Genomic DNA, 17,227 nt, shown 5'->3' with positions numbered 1-17,227 from the left:
AATCATCCTGTAACTCATGAAGTCACACTGGAAGGTCAGTGGCCGATGGGGCCATTTAATGTGGAGACCACAGGCTTCTGGAATAAGCAGACAGATCTCAATCTGAAGCTAGTCTTTATGTCTCCGGCTTTAGGAGGTACCAACGTGAGCCTCAGCTTTCTCATCTGTAAAATGCAAAGACTAAACCTGCTTTCCTTACAGGCTTGCATTCACCTTAGGGAACCAGCCTGACGCAGTACAAACCTGGCAATTGATAAAACAACGAACTCATTTAAATCTGTGATCACATCTTGAAAAAGTCCCTGTAAGTGAATTTATGAACATGAGACACTTAGATGAGCTCTGAATAAGAGAATGTGCATCTCCCCACATAAATACTGAGAATAGGTAAGTTTTAAAAGGCAGCTGCTTTCTACAATGATTTTGAGTTCGTGAAAAAGGTTTTACTCTACAAAGATTTTTAAAATAAGTGATTATTTTTGTGCAATCTGAACACAGCATCTGAATCTTACATGCAAATTAAATGTAGAAAATAACACATAATAATGACACTATGTTTTAAAGTGTAACAATGTACAGGGCAACTTCTTCAACACAGTCTATGCTTAAACAAATGACATTTTTGGGGGATGGGGAAATGTACTGACCTTGTCTTCTACCACAAGCACCAGCCTGGGAGCATGGAGGCAGGCGGAGGAGAAGGAGTAGGAGGAGGATGAGATGTGCCAGGAGGAAGGCACGCCTTTCTCAGAACAGAAGGGATCCGACAAGGCCCGGGGGAAGGAGTGGTCTAGTTAGGCAGGGGCGAATCCCAGGTCAGGAACCAAACAGCACGGGCCCCAGCCCAGAATCCCAGGGAGCAGGGACATGTGACCTGCCATGACCGTGAACACAGTAGCTGTCAGTCTGACTGACAGAAAACAGTGTTTTTATAAAATATATTTCCACAGTCACCGGCCTACAGACATGATCAGTTATCAATTATTCTAAACTTACAAATATAGTCTCCAAATTAGTAAATTATTTAGTGCTTATTTGGTCACCTTTCACCAAACTGCTACATATTGATTAAAGTTGTCACCCTCTGTACCAAGAGACAATGGAGTTCTTAGTTTTATAACTTGGCCGTTAGAAATTTTCTTTATAAGATAGCAAATGTGCTTTTGCTATGACCTGATTAAAACATCTTTGCCCTTCCTGAAAAGCCAGAAAGGAAGACATCCTAAGGTGTCACCTTCTCTAGGACTTCTGGACCAAATGACCAGAAGAAAGCACTGTAAGGGGTGCGAGGGAGCATGGGTGTGCACTCACACCACAGGGCGGAGAACTGGCGGAGAGCATGGCCAAACATCTTCATTTGCGTAGGGGATGCCTTTGTGTACTCTTGCCACACCCCTTTCTGGATACAGAAGCAGATCGTTCTGCTCACGTTCTGAGCTAGCCAGGAGACACCTTGCTGTGCTGTTCCTGGTACAGTCACAGATATCACTGAGAAGAGAAGAGAAATGGCAGCTAGTGGCAGTAGTAATGTGACTTTCTCAGGCATCTTGATAGGCCTCTGGCTTCCATGCAGAACCTTTAGCTAGGCATGTGTTGGGGTCTAACCTAGAGTCTAGGGCCTCAGGGTTGACCTGGAGTCTCTATGCTCTTGTCATCATCATCGACAGCCGGCATAAAGGAATTAAGGATGAAGGAAGAGTAACAGTGACCGCGAAGAAGCCCTGAACTCCAACTGACTTACGGAATCGTAACATACTGGTATAACCACTCAATAGCAGTAGTAGTTGCAGTAGTAGTAATAAACACAACGTTATAGTCATCATCACAGGAACTTGTCATACAGCTGATTTTTTTTTGGGGGGGGGGGGAGAAGGTGAAAAGGAAGCTATGATTGATAAACCAAAGAACTGAGGGCAACACTGAGTCATCATCCTTTTCCTGGATATGCCCAGCTCCAGGCTTTCCAAACCCAGCCCAGTGGAGGTCTCTGGTGAGCAGGAAGGCCTGGTGAAAAGTGAGGGACTACACTGCATCCCGTAAGACAGGTGCACCTCATTTCAAAGGGGAAGCCTGGCAGGGACTGTTTACTAGCAAGGACATGTTCTGAGAGATGTCACAGAGTCAACGCACGTACAAAAGGCAGGCTGCATCACTGACAAGTGTCATCTTCAGAGAACGGAAGCAGCATTACCCAGCTTGACCAGCCCACCAGCTGCAGAAGGCAGAAACCTTCACGTCTCCAGTCTGAACCTCGCGTGTTTCTTATGAAGTAGATGAGCTTTCTATTATACTCTGGATTCTCCTACACGTTAGGTAGGCATGCAGTAGCTTTTCTTGTAATCCTGGCAAGACAGACGGGCATTATGTATGGTCCTCTAAGTGTCTCAGGTCTGCACTCCCATCTCAGCTCCATTAACAGCTGTGCGTTCAGTGCTGAGCTGTGGCCCCCAAAGGCCAGGTGCAGGAGCCCTCGTGCCCACTGCCCCTGCCCCTGCCCTCCAAGGTTAACAAGGTCATCCTAACTCAACAGGATGGAGGTCCTTAGAGAAAAGGCTGCTGTGAGCCATGCCAAAAGCAACACTCCAGAGAGGCCAAATGAGGGAAGCATCGGGGGTGCCACATTACCTGCTTCTACAGATCCACAGGCCTCCCCGTGCCTAAGAGAGCTAGCTGACTTGCCACAGGAGCATCCACTGCATTCTTGGCTGACCTTCTGTTCCCCTGGGCGGAGGCACTGTGGACACAGTGGAGGAAAAGGAGAGGACGGCCAGAAGGTGCCAACATAAGCCAACGAGGCACCTTGGAAGTCACTCTCTCCATGTGTCTGAGGAAAGCAGCAGCATGGCCTGTTCCTGTTCTCATCTCCATGAAATGCTAGTTCAGCATTCGTTCGATGCCCTGTTGACGTGCCATGGTACGTGGTAGCTGAGCAGGGTCAGTGGGCCATCAGCCTTCTGGTACAATTAGCAGGTGGTCCTGACTCCACGCGTACAGCACCACGCACCTCGTGCACTGAGGCCAGGTTCCAGAAGTGTCAGGGCTGCGCCAGCCAGGCTATGGGTTAACCCAGAGGCCGGCTACAATCCCTGCTCTCTAGCCAACAGAGGCAAGGCTGTGCAGCTCAAGGCTGGCTGCGGCAGGTGGCAGTGCAGAATGCACCTACCACACCAGGTCTGCAGCCACCGCCAGCCTGGCTTGTACTGAACAGACTCTACTCTGAAGTTGGCCATGCCATCTGTAGTCAAGGTCAAAATTAAGACTTAAACAAAAATTATGAACACACCAACTTCCTTTGATATGTCCCCGAGTGTCCTGAAAGCAGGTCTGCTCCTGGCAAGACCCTACAGGCCCCAGGTTCGGGAGCCTTCAGTACAGGCAGGACAAGAACCATGCACGCAGGGCTGTGGTGGAGGGGCACAGCCCCTCCCACGTCCATGTCTTTCTGGATGGATTTTCATCGTCAACTTGATCCTTTCGACAGGTCAGCGCTCACCGATGAGCAGGCACAAAACCTCCCAAATTGGCTGCACCTACGAATCCCTTCAGGGCTTACTTCCAAGTGCTCCTAAGTCCCAAATCCTTCGCGTCTCCCACGGGCAGAGCCTCCCCAGCCAAGGTGGAGGCCAGCCTCTGGTTAGGCGGCGTCTTTACACAGCCCCATCTCCATGGCGAGGCCCTTGGTCTTTCTGCATTTCCCATCGCCAACTAACGCAGGCATGTCAATCCCTTGACTCACCCTGAGCACAGCTAGACAGAAGAGATCCCAAATGGAAGCTGCATAAAGCAAAGGCAGTATTTCTTTTTATTCTCTTTGAAACCTCCGGGACAGCATGCACTCTCAAAAGACTTCATAAGGAGGTTTTGTTTGTTTCTTCCAGGAACTGAAATACACTTGTAACCGTGGAAGCAAAAAGAGAAACTGATCAACATTTATTTTTGGGTTTTCCTCTCCAGTCCCCTCCTGTCAGTGAGGGGAGGCCAGTGCAGGTCCACGTCCCACAGCGAGAGTGCCAGGCAGGGCACAAGGACACAGCCAGACGCCGGCCAGGAATCTGCTGAGGGGGAGCAGGCCGAGGCATATGACTGTGTATCTGTACTCAAATATAGAGATTAAAAAATGCTAAAGAGAAAGAAAGAAAGGAGAGCACACAGCTGCTGGCCCCCAAACAGACCTCCCATCTGCCACCCACGATTTGCATGTCACCTTCTCCGGGCTCATTTGTACTTCATTAACTGCCATTGACTTAACAAGATTTATGCAAATGACACCACAGGAGCTCCCTAACTCCCACTGCAATCAAGTGATTATGTATGTACAACTCTCCACAGCAATGAAAAATTAATACGTGACAAGCCCACTCGCCGCTGAGCCGGGCCTCTGGCTTTGCTTTTTCTTGCTTTGCTTTTTAATTTTTATTCCAATAGACTTTATCTTATTAGTAAGAAAGGAAGAAGAAATCTCAAGCAGCCTCCTCCAGGACTCTGAAAGGACAACAAAGGCGGGGTGGGCCTATATTTAGGAGAAATGACGCTCTGTCCCAGAACACAAGTCCCCTGGCTGATGAGACATCTTTAATTGGGAGGAAAGGAGAGAAAGAAGGGAAGTCACGGACTGGGCGAGCTCCAGTACCAGGGAAAAGTCTAGCTTCTCACAACAAACAAGCTGAAAAGGCCCAAAAACCCACCAGAGCCTGTGTGACCCTCCCGAGCCAGGCATTTGGTGGGCAGGAGTGAAGGTTGCCACAGACCCCAAATCACAACAGGACTGACAAGGGCCAGCCCAAAGGCCGTGGCCATTCCCAACTGCACGAAGGCCGATCCCCTTGACCAGTGTTCAGGGCTCCAACTATGCAGACCACAGCGTGACCACAGGTCATGAGTTAAAACAAATTCTCCGCTGCTGCCAAGGGGCAGGGACCGGGGAGGAAGGCGTCCTCCACTGAGAGCAGGGGTGCGAGCTGGGCCAGCCCAGGAGGGACAGCTGCTACCGCCACGGCGTTCGGAGCCCCCATCACAGAGGCACAAAACGCCTCCGCTTGAGGTCAAGTTCACATACGTAAAGCACACATCTGCGTATGAGGCTTTGCCCAGGCTTTGGTCATGGAAGGTGAGAAGAACACAGAGCTGGGCAGAACAGCCTGGCCCAAGCCAGGACCTCACGACTTTCCTCTCTGCCGAGTCTCAAACACTCACCATCTCGGGATAAAGAGGCTACCACTGTCCCGGATGTGCAGTGCCTGGGGTCAAATAGGGCGCCGTGTGGGCAGCCTATAGACACAAAACACTATCCAGTCATTCATCTTCTCAACACAACACGGATGGGCCCCAGACCATGCCAGCACGGTGGCAGTGCTCTCGATTCACTTCCACGTAGAAGTCATCATGGAAGAGAAACGGGGGGAGACTCCACCACATTCCTTCAGACACTCCGGCTCCCCGGGACTCAGCCCACACCTCCCCAGTGCACAGAAAGGCTCTGGCCAGGGGAGCAGAGCATCATGAACGGAAGACTCCAGGCTTGCTAGAGTAGAAGTGTTCTCTGTGGGAATGCCACATCGGAGCGCCTCTTGCCCCGAGACACCCTCCCGGCCCCCGGCTGTGGGCGAGGAGTCCGGGGTCTGCAGCGAGCAGCTCAGGGGACCGGGAGCGGCACCACACTGCAGTTGCTTATGGAGCACAAGAGGTTTCCTGTTTTCAGGAGTCGCAGAGAAACCAAAGCACGATTTAGGTTTCAACAAGATTATTTCCAGCATGTGCAAGGGGAAAGCTTCCACGGATTAGACAGCACTCATTTTACGCTTGACAGTCAATTTCAATTTGTGCACATATTCAGAGCCTAGCCCGTGAAGCTGGCCCCATCCACAGACGAGCAGGGTACAAGTTAAGCAAAGACTCCAACTGAAACTGGAGCCTGCCCAATTTGCACATGGCTCTCGTAGGGCAGACAGCGCTCCCGCCCAAGCTCGCAGTGTACAGGAATGATGGGGACCCATCTCCATGACGATCTCTAAGTCCACCTCAAAGCCAATGTCCCATAGCACTAGTTATTTAGGTGAAATATAGTTCAATGACTTGGACAGAACATTCTGTAGCATAAAAATTACACATTAGAAGCATCTAACATAGACAGTTAGGTTGCAGTTAACGTAGCTATCACAGGGAGTTCTAAAGAATTGTGAAAATACCACCGGCGCAAGGTGGGGGATGGCTTTCTGTTTTGTTTTTAAAGACATGGGAGGAAGAGGACTTGGCTCAGCATCACTATGTCTGGGCCACGCATCTGTTACCCAGTGTGGCGGCCCTGGTCCAGTATGGAGGCGCTATCAACAGCACACACCCAGGCCTCCCTCACCGCCTGAGAGCTGCAGAATCTCACAGACCTGCTCAGGGCTGCGGCTGAGGCTGGGTGGCCGCAGCTCGGGGCATCTTGGCAAGCCCTGTGCACAGCGAACCCCTTCACACCGAAATCCTCATTTGTTTCAAAGGAGCGACGCCTGCATTGCTGGAATGATCTGGCTGTATCTGGCTGATTCCGCCCCTTCTTAAAAGGAGCCAGGGCCCACACGTGCTCCTAGACGCTGAGCAAAGCTGCAAGGCAGCAGCGGACATGGAGTGAAAATGGAGATCAACCAGGGGAACGGACGGGCCGCTAGCACCATCCGTGGAGACGACGCTGCCTCTGGCCCACGGGACTTTCCCCGCTCAGGCAGAACGCACCACATCAGCCGGCTTTCTTTAACAAAGTAAAAGATGGTATTTCCAGAAGCTTTGGTGCGGGGCTGAACCACTATTATTATTCTACCCCGAGACCCAGTATCAAAATACGTCACCCACGAATTCTAGTGTTTCTTACTTGAAGATGCTGAAGTAATTTAGTTCTCAGTTTCTGGGCTAATGAAAACCTATTTCAGGCTAGCAACCTAGGCCAAAACAAATGCTTGAATTCAAGTCCTGTTGTGTAATGAGGAAGTTTAATTAAGGCCCCGCATTACGGCTGTAAGCGTTCCTTTCTATAATAAGGTCTAAATGAAACTGAACCTAATCAAAGTTACGATTCCTTCATTAGCAGATTACAAACAAGAGCGCACAGCTGACACGCCGGCTATGATTATCACAACTAATTGCCTCGTTGTTACAGAGCAGCCTGAAACAGTGTTCAGATGTCCGTCTGCGAGAGCAAATTAGGGCCACGTCGGGCCATTCCTGTGATCACAAGGGGCTCTTGTAGCACGATCTGATTTACCCCTGTCGCCTGGCGGCCAGCGGCCCAATCAAAGCCCCGCTACAAAGACAGCCTTTGAAGCCAGTGCAGCCTGGAAAAACACTCCATATGCAGGCGGGCAGACTGCACTTCATTAGATCTGTTGTCACATTTCCCTCTTCTTATTCTAATGATCCTATTTTAATACTCATAGGAACCCCTTCTAATTGATGTCAAGTGAGTGACTTCTACATTCATCAACAGAACACATCAAACAAACCCTGGAGCCCGAGCCAGCCTCATCTCGGGCTGACCTGAGGTGTGTCTCCAGCGCCGGGCAGGGAGGGGGACGCCGTGTACCTGTTTAATTGGGATGGCTCGGCCGCTCCCGATGCTGTCCGCACGGCTCTCCAGGCCTTTCTTCTCTTTGTCTGGGTCGCTCCCTTTCCGAGACTGCAAAGCAAAGCAAAGCAAAGCAAAGTTAGCATTTGGGAAAGGGCCTGGGTTCACGTAGGGGCTTCTCCCAGCCCCTTCTGCATATGTCCTGCCAGCGAGGATCTGGCCAGCAGGTCTGGCACACGTGTGCACACGCAGGCACACGCAGGCACACGCATACTGAGGAGCAGAGCTGCCAGAAGTTTCTCTGTACTGACTCATCATCCTAAAGAGAATTTTCGAAAGTTTCCCCCTGACTTTCCCACTGCGAAATTATCTTTTAATTCTTTTTTAAAGAGTTCAAAATTCAATTACTAGAAACCAATGGACCATCTACAGAAGGAACGCCCCACAAGAAAACACATTCTCAAGCAGCCTAGGAGAAGGGATCCCTTGCTGCTTATTTGGAAAAGTGATGACAGAAATGTATATATAAGTAATGTCTGAATGATTTAAAAAACTTCTGTGAACTAGTCAGCTGTGCAGTTTAATGGTATACTCTTGATTAGTATCAAGGTACAGGTAATGTTTCTTTCTATTGCTTCTGGATAGTTAGAAAAACAGTGATTTTGAAGTTAAACTACTGTGCCACGCTGGAAAACAACAGCAACAACAAAAGGGGGGATACTGAAAATCTCTTTTTGAGAAAAATGTCAGCATTTGGGGATCATGAGCAGATCTGCTGTATGGCCAAATTTCCAAGCCAATCTTCTTGGACAGACCACAGACGTGCCGTGACTACCCCACTGTCGGGTCTGGCTGGGTGGCAGTGTCTGTCTGACCACCAGCCCACCAGTCCGGGTGCACCCTGTTTTGAGGAAGGCTGCAGGAAAGCCACAGCCCAAGTCCCCATCTCTGGATGGCCCGGGAAACCGTGAGCACAATGATTTTCTGACAGATTTATTTTATTATGAGAGGAAGATCTGAGAGTCGTCCTCCTTAATAACGATGCTGACAAGTGACAACTCCACTCCATTACTTTTCAATGGGAACATTACTCACGCAATATTGAAAATGGAGAAACATTTTCATGTGCTTTTCAAATCTGTGATGACATATGACTGGACAGTGTCCAGGGCGGCACTGAGCTAAGGATTCCGTTTCAGACGCGTGGGGTGCAGCAGCGGCTGAGTCTTAAAAACAGCACGGAAGGGGGCAGTGTCACAGGACACAGGAACACACTGGGCTGGTGGCACGGGCTCAGGGGTCCAGCACAGGTGACTTCCAGGACCGGCAGAGGACAGGCACAAAGATGGCTGTGATGCCAGCTCAGCTTTTGTCCTCCGAGGCTATGGATGCCCCGAGCAGTGGTGCTGATGCAAGAACACTTCACAGGTGATTGGAGAAAGCTCACACAGACCCAACCCAATGCCTGCTGTGCATAGGCGCTGAGCACCTTTTCCCTGGGGACGGTGGACATGCAGGAGGACATGACCGGAGATGGGGCACGCCACCTACAGAAACTTGCCAAGGACTGTAAAGCATACAGCCTACCCCGCAGGCTACGAGGGAAACACATTCATCAACTCCTCATTGTGAATTTTAGTTATGGTTCGAATGCTTCCTTTTCTAATTCTTAAATGATGTACACTAACAGCTTTAGGTGTTGCACATCTTAGTCCATGACATGAGATTTGTAATTATAGAATAAATCTCAAAGCTGACAGTGATAACATAAAAATTATTTTTTAAATCAATAAAGAACATTAACAGTACTTTGGGAATTTTAAACAATTCTAAATTTCTACATTCAGAAATCCATCTTCATTATTCCCTATTAACCAGAATAATTAACAAAACAAACATCAAAAAAAATGAACATCCTCCTCAAGGCAGCACATCTGTCCTGCACAACTCTGTTCTTGGAGTCAGATGCCATGGGAGGAGGAAAGGAGCTGCCCACGGCATCCCAGCGCACAGCTGGATGGAGACCAGGAAGCGCTGAACTGAATGTGTGACCCACAAAGAGCCTAGCCAGGCAGAAGCCCGGGGCTGAAGGTGGAAGGAGCCGTGACACGGGAATTCCTAAGATAGTAGGAACAAGCTGTTAGGCGGGGGATTTGCTCCTCCTCAGGCCCATAATGCGTTGTCTGTACACTCGGGCAGTGTCACTGAGACACAACAACTAAACTAAAACAAGTCCAGTGGACATTCAACACAGAGAGCAGACCAACTGCCTCCCCTTCCTGCCCTCTTCGAGGACGACCTCAGTAAATAAACAAACCCTCCCACCCGTCCCTGCTGAGTCGGCTCTGGGCAATCCCGAGATACAAGCAGCCTTTGGTACCCACCGTCCAGGTAGGAGAGACAGGACGACAGCGTGTACTGGGCAAAGTCAAGTGATGGATGGCCCTGAGAGTGACCGCCCAGACCCCCACACACTCGAACCCATCACCTACTTCCTGGGTGAGAGGCCCCGGGCCTCCCTGCACACAGGGACAGAGCATTGCTGCCGGAGCCTTGCCCAAAACCATTAGCTTCTCCCTATTCCACGGGAACAGCAAGGGCTACAATATGGTGTGCATGCTATGGCTGGTAACTAGGAAACATCCTGCAAACGACCCCATGGGTGCCATGGACTGGGCTCTCCAGGTTCTGCAGTAAGAGGGGCTCGGACAGTCTTTGAGAACTGGTGTGCTTGGCTCTAGTTAAAGGAATGGTTTCACGGAAGGCTTTTCATAAACACCACGTAAATGACACCATTGTTAACATGCCTGAAAAGATGTGAAGCGATGCCACGTATAATGTAAGGATCCTGGCTGGTTTACAACGTGAACCTGGACAGTAAGCAGCGAGTTTGGGGGAGTATGGCTCCCTGGGACAAGATACAGCAGAAGCCAGCATGGTGGCTCACGCCTGTCATCCCAGCTACTTGGAAAGCTGAGAGCTGGGGAATCATGGCTCAAAGCCAGCCAGGCAGGTAAGCCTGTGACTTTTATCTCCAATAAACTACTCAAAAAGAGCTGGAAGTGGCACTGTGACTCAAGTGGTAGAGTGCTAGCCTGGAGCACAGAGAGGCTTAGGGAGTGAACCCAAGCCCAGAGTTCAAGTCCCAGGACTGGGGGGGTGGGGGGAGGAGGAAGGAAGGAATGCAGAATGGACAGAGAGGTGCACATGAAAGGGTTGGAGGTGCACTGAAGATATGTCTGTTTCTAAAGGGGCAGCAGCTAAACACTCGTATTAAATGCTTTGCCCCGGAATATGCATGTAGTTTTTAATTCTTGTGTTATCTGAAAACATTGTCTAATAAAACATTTCGGCCACATTCAAATTCGATCTAAAAAACTAAATCAATTGATCTGAGAACCTATATTACATAATCAGTGATTAAATGGGTGGTCTCTGGACGTTTTTTCTTAAAGCGATGACTTTTGAAAGATACGAATAAGATACAATTTAAATTAGTAAAGTATAATTCCTATTGCAAAAACAGCACATAAGTTGCTAGTCCACGTCCCACCAGAGTTGACCACACAGAAACGTAAGTTTGCTATTTTTAAGAGTGAACTTAAATAGTAAAAGGTGTATTTGAAGCATATGATTTCATATAGTCTATGACTTATTAGCTAAAAAAAATGTACACATGCAAGCCAAAACAATAGGAATCAATGGGTGTGGCCAGGAGTTAACCGTCTATGCTGAGTGGAAGGGACGGTGACGTGCGAGCTGCAATGTGCTTCTCACAGGACCATCCCCTCATCACGAGGAGGGCTCGTGTGGGGCACTGACGTCCCGCTAGACCTTTCTAGAGAAACACACACATGGACGATTTAGGCCAATAACTGCCAGGACGAGAAGTTGACACAATTTTACATTATTTAAGGAAAGGAACAAACCGGTAGCAATAAGGACTTCATTTCCTAATTGCTTCATTTCAAAAATTAATTTGCCTTCTTCCTGTTCCCTGGGTGACGCTGACATCTAGTGGACTCAACGTGTTCAGGCCCTTCACCTCAGAGGAACTCTGGCCTCCTGTATCAGTGCCATGACGGGAAGTGGGGGAGCAGGGATGGGGGTGGGGGAGCACTGTGAGGCCTAGCCAGGCAACGATGGCTGGGTTAACTTCTTCAGTTCTTTTAGGAACCCAGATTTCTGTTCCCATTAGCGACAGCTTCGCAGCTGGATTCAATTCTGACATGGTTTATTCTCAAACTGTCTCTGGAGACAGAAGATGAGAGCAGGCAACAATAATGCGGGTCACGGGAGGGACGTGGCAAGGCATCTCCCCGCCGCTCGTGGCGACCCCCCACCCCCGTTCCTGACTCTGCTCTGTATGCATCAGTCATAAGGCGGCTTCTGCCTCAGTGCTCGCTGCACGTAAGTGAGCCGAATGCCCTTTCTCTTGGAACGTGGTTTACTCTGGTATCAAGCATTCTGTTAGACACTGAGATAACCAGGGCTCTCTACAGAGCAGATGATAAGAGAATATTAACTGAGAGCTATTGACTTGATTCTTCCCAGCTTAACAAGCTCTTCTCTGTAGGAAACCTGGACTCTATAACTGCCATTTTGAAGGGTGGGGGACAGTGACGTGCCGATGTCTTCTTCATACTAGCTCTGCTTCAAAAGGACTTCCTGTCTTTTTCTTTCTTTGGTAGAACAGACACCAAAGTCAGTGCCAAGCAGATGTGGCTTCCTGACAGGGTGGTAGGGACACATGCACAAGTTCTTCTGTCCTTCACTCCGACCCGTGGCCCTGGGCTGGCCTGTCACCACCCCGAGCCCAGAGCAGCCAAGGACTACTGTGTCACAGTGAGTGTGCAGCAGGTCCGAGGTGGCTCTTTCTCAGCAGACAGACCCACACCTGGGTAGCAGACAGGGTTTCAGGTGTGTGACACAGGCTGGAGGTCAATGCTGTTACTCTAAGAGAAAGGAAAGTGGGGGTGTGTGTGGCAGGAGTGGGGGCAGGAGGGGGGGCTGGACCACTGTGGTGGTAATGATCATGCCATGGAGACTGCGGGAAGCATGGCATGGACAGACAGGCCACTGCATCACGTGGCCTCCCTCCTCCCATTCAAGAAGGATGGCTCCTTAGCCATCCTCAGCTCTGGAGTCCTCCCTTCGCTCAAGACAGGAAACTTTAGGCTTCACTGCGTCCATGTCAGCAGGAACCAGCCAAAAGGAATGAGGTCAAATGGCCTAAATCACCCGGACAAACACGGCTCTGTGGTGAGGGCTGGCCTGCCACTGCACTATGTGCCTCTCTTCTCCCTTCCCCCACGTGGCCACCCCAAACGGAGCCACATGTCCCTGGGGACCCAAACCCCTCTGGTTAAGAAGCACGTGATACTCAGAGCTGGTGAGTCCAGGACGGGGAAGCTTCCTCCCAAGCCACAGGACAGCGGCTCTGCTTACATCCTGGGCTCAACTGCAAAGCTGTCCGGCATTGATGGGTGATGTCTGCTAGGCATACAGGAAGAGATGGGTAGCAAATAAGCCACATCTTCCCACATCTTCTATGGTTTGGGGACTCTCTGCATCTCAGTCCCTCAGGGATCTTTCAAAAAATAAAAAATGCTGCCGGGAACCTACTGCAGATTCTGAGAGATCTCAAATTTTAAGATAGTCCTTGGGTAAAATGCCAAGGGGAGAGTCTGAGCCAGTTAGTTCATGAGGAGCCCAGGGGCTTGTGCTGGAAGCCCCAGCCCCAGTGCCTACCCCCACCTGAGTCAACTCCTCAGGCCCCAGCACAGGGCTGTGTGATTCACACCGCTACCCAAAGGCCAGAGGCTCACTCTCAGGGGCCTGCAGACGGTGTGCCTGACCTGTCCACGACAGAGTCCTGCAGCAGCACTGGGCAGAGCTGTGGTACCGGGCAACTCCTCCCTGCCTATTGCACCAAGTCTCCGGAGCACGAAAGCCCTTCTACAGATCCCTCACTCCTCAACTTGGGCTCAGGACACCTCTGCAGGCTCCTAGAGGAATCAATGTCGTGTGCATTCTACAACCACCACTGAACCCAGTGGCAGCCACCTCAGTACCCCCATGCCCCTGGTGTCCTCCAGGCCATCCTGGGGCCAGCACTCACGGTGAACAGGTTGGAGCGGCGCTTGGACTGCTTCCGGACCGGTGTTGGGGTGCTGGCAGTGGGCGGAGCATCAAGACGCAGTTCTTTCTGGCTGGTGCTTGGAGTGGACGGGACGGAAGAGGAATAGTCGCTTAAACTTCCTCCTCCGTTACTTGTCTGGAATAATTAAAAAACAAGGTTTTATCCACAGTACGCTCTAGAAACCTAAGGTCACAACCCAAGTGGGGTTGCAGCCAGGAAACTGGCAAGTCACACTGAAGAGGTACATGTGAGACAGGGTACATGTCACTGACTTGGCCAAGCCAATATGGTCCAAGCCTGGAACACTCCACTGCCCAGACTGGCTTTGTCTGAGAAAAAAAAAAAAATAATGTAGGAAAATAGACTCTTTATTGTTGAACTTGAAACTTCTTGATAGTTAAAACTGGCCCCTCTAAAACAGTGAGTCTTGCTAACCTGAACAGAGTCTCTGGTTCTTTAACTGCTCTACACAAGAGAGGGGATGGTTCACCAAGGAGAAAGACAACTGATATTCCAAGATGATGTCTGGGAATCAGAGTGGAAGACACTGGGGTGCGTGGCTTTGCCCTTCTGAGCCTCAGCAGTAAAAGCAGTAGGTCAACTGAGGGCATGCTACCAAACCTACTCACAGTGTCCTTTAAAAAGAAAAAGTGCCAAGAGAATCCTTGCACAAGAAATGTTAATCACAAAATAAGTACGGGAGAAACAAAGCCATCAGCTTCCTTAATAGGCTTCAAGTTGGGTTCTTCAAAGTGACAATTATTTCATTTGCTTCCAAGTAAATAATTTAGCGAAATGTTGCATGGAAAGATAGCAGCTTCCGTAGGGCCTGAGGGACATGGTAATTGTAACGGACTACTGCTACCAAATGTAAGCATAGAGCTGGATTAGCCGTTAAGATTTACTTGCAACTGTTCAACCCACAAGCAAACCAGGATCAGGCGTGGAGCTGAGTGATTTAAATCAACAGTGGAGCCAGTGGAGCACACCTGGACACCAGCCCTGCCTGCCGCCCGGTACCAGCATGGCTCATAACGCAGGCAGCACGAAGGCGCAAAGCATTAAAGAATGTCTCCCATAAAAACCACTTGGCCACAGCAGTTTCGAAAGGAGGAGCTAAGTCAATTACAAACATGCTGTTATTTATAAAGTGGAGAAAACAAATCAACCTTAGCACTGCCAGCACCCCGAGACCCTCGACTCCCGGGTGTTTGGGGCGTCCCCTGGGAACTTCACGCACCTGGCTTATGTGCACAGCAGACACCTGTGCGGAACAGACGGAGGAGTGGCTCGGAGAGTTGGGTAAGGACTTGCAGGGGCCGATGGACAGCTGCTGCTTCTTCCTCGTGGCAACAATCTTCTGGGCAACTGTGGATGGAGAGGAAAGAGGTGACTGTGAGGGTGGCTTCCAGGCACTGTGGCTCAGAGATCCCCACGCCCTCCTTCCATAGCGAGGCCACTGGCTTCCAGAATAGGTGATATTTCCCAGTGTTCCCCCTCGCTGCCCCAGTTACGCGTGCCCAGCCAGCAAGCTCTGGCAAGGGAACAAGGACGGAAGGGCCATGTGGCAGCTTTCTGGAATCTTCCTCCGATGAGAGCTGCCCTTTAGCTGTATCTTGCTTTTTTCCCTGCGTGTGCCTGGCACACACAGATGTGTCTCTGGCTCCAGCAGCGTGCTGGGACTGCTAGGAGACCCTAGGAATGGGACCCACGCTTGCACAGCAGGCTGCAGAAGGCTAGCCCGCGTCCTGGATGGCCAAGGCAGCTCTAACTGCACAGGCCACTTCAGAGTGACCCACCATGCTGTGGAAGTACCACTTTCCAGTTACGTGGGGCAACACTTGCTCCAGACAAAACTGGCAAATTTAACTACAGTAAGCCCTTTGAAAGCCAAAAAAAAAATGTTTTTCTCAATGTCTTAAGAATTACCCGTAACTCTGTAGACAATGGAATAGAATTATAAACAAGACCAAGTAATGACGTAAAAGATCTTTTTAAAATTTTAAACATATTACTACATACATTTGACAGTTTATCTTAATAAGAATCTACATTCATGTAACCCTTCTATTAATTACAATAAAAAATATATGAAAAAAAAAGAATCTACATTCAGCCAGCCATAACTTCTCTTGGCAAACAGGCTCGTGGATAAAGCATATTAGATTTAATTGGAAAGGAAGTCAACGATTAGAAAACTCTTCCTACACCAATAGGTGTCACCACAGGAAAATAACTATGGTTTTTATTTGAACAAATGTGTCTTAGGGGAGTAGCTGTAATTAAGTTCAAAATTAAGTTCCATGCTACTCAATCACCAGCTCTGTCCAGGCTGCCGCTCTCTCTCCAGGTGCCGGTGAGAGGGGCCATCTCCCAGGCCTCCGGGCATGATGTGCGAGGAGCCCACGGGATGTCCACAGACCATTTCTTTTCTAAATGAACACAAGTGTATTAAGGACCTGGTTTGTCCACAGCTTATGGTTTCCATGTAAATGAATGATAGTATAAATATGATTAAGTGAAAATGCACGAGGTAAAAAATGGCTCAGAGAGAGGAAGAAGCAGCTTCATTAGTTACATCCCACCTCCAATAGTCTCCTCATCATCCTGGAAGGATGGTATCAATTAATTTATCTTCCCGTGGTGTATTGATCATAACCTTCATCAGCTAATCAGGTTTAAATTACAGAGGAATATCGCAGCACTCTGTCATTACAAAACCATTGGCGTATTGATCAGGGGTCTTTGAAGACGAATATTAGAATATTTTGAAAATCATTACATGAAGCCAAAGTTAAAATCTAAGGTCAGATTCCAACAAAGTATGAGCCAGAGAGGTGTACTGAAACTCCACAGACCTAAAAGTAAATTAACCTGAGTGACTTCTAATTTCTTTTCTGCAAAAGAGCAAAAAGGAGCTTTGAGGACCAATGGTACTGTGTTTTGATTTTACTCCAGCTCAGAGTCGCCATCCAGCTGACAAGCTCACTGACTTTAATCGCTGTGCCTGGGGACAGACATAGACACCGGTGGCAGGCACATGGGCTCTGACAGCCACGAGGACGCATTCTGTAAATGTTTCCCAAGCAAACCAGAGATCTGAAAGGCTTTCGAAGACAAGCAGATGTTATTAAAACCCTCACTTTACAAACCAGCAACTGCCAGTCCATGTGCTATCCTCCCCCCATGGCAGCCCGAAGGAGTAGGAACCAGAGGAAACAACCCTCACAAGGAAGTTCTTCTGTCCATCACAACTTCATCTACCAGGTTAATTACAAAACCGAAGCCATGACAGTTGGTAACAAGAAGCAAGTTATTTTTACTTGACTATATTTTTCTCTTATTTCTCCATTACTTGCAAGTATAGACAAATGGTAAGAAAATGACTTACGAATATTGTTTTTTCTAAGATGGAGACATTGCTTTAGAATTATAACACATAAAAAGAGGACAGAAAGTGTTAGGAGGAAGGGGGATGAGTGCAGGAGAGGTAGAGGCCTGTGAGGGTGGGCTAGCGTCCTCCCTCTGTAAGGAGAATGGAG

At 49.2% G+C, this 17,227-nt stretch overlaps 1 protein-coding gene across 12 annotated transcripts in view; it reads right to left on the bottom strand.

Moving 5' to 3' along the window:
* Agap1 (ArfGAP with GTPase domain, ankyrin repeat and PH domain 1) overlaps window positions 1–17,227 on the bottom strand; it is a 418,516-nt gene that overhangs the window by 204,817 nt on the left and 196,472 nt on the right. For all 12 annotated transcript variants that reach the window (XM_090355098.1, XM_090355104.1, XM_090355100.1 and 9 more), the window contains 3 exons: window positions 14,926–15,053; window positions 13,665–13,820; window positions 7,562–7,654 (listed from right to left, as the gene is read on the bottom strand). In XM_090355098.1, the coding sequence (XP_090211224.1) occupies window positions 7,562–7,654; window positions 13,665–13,820; window positions 14,926–15,053 (377 nt within the window). The remainder of the gene's footprint in view (window positions 1–7,561; window positions 7,655–13,664; window positions 13,821–14,925; window positions 15,054–17,227) is intronic.

The sequence above is a fragment of the Megascapheus bottae genome, chromosome 21 (assembly GCF_031878675.1).
Source record: "Megascapheus bottae isolate mThoBot1 chromosome 21, mThoBot2.hap1, whole genome shotgun sequence".
NCBI lineage: Eukaryota > Metazoa > Chordata > Mammalia > Rodentia > Geomyidae > Megascapheus > Megascapheus bottae.
The sequence above is the reverse complement of the archived record's forward strand: the minus strand, read 5'-3'. Positions and strand labels throughout refer to the sequence as shown.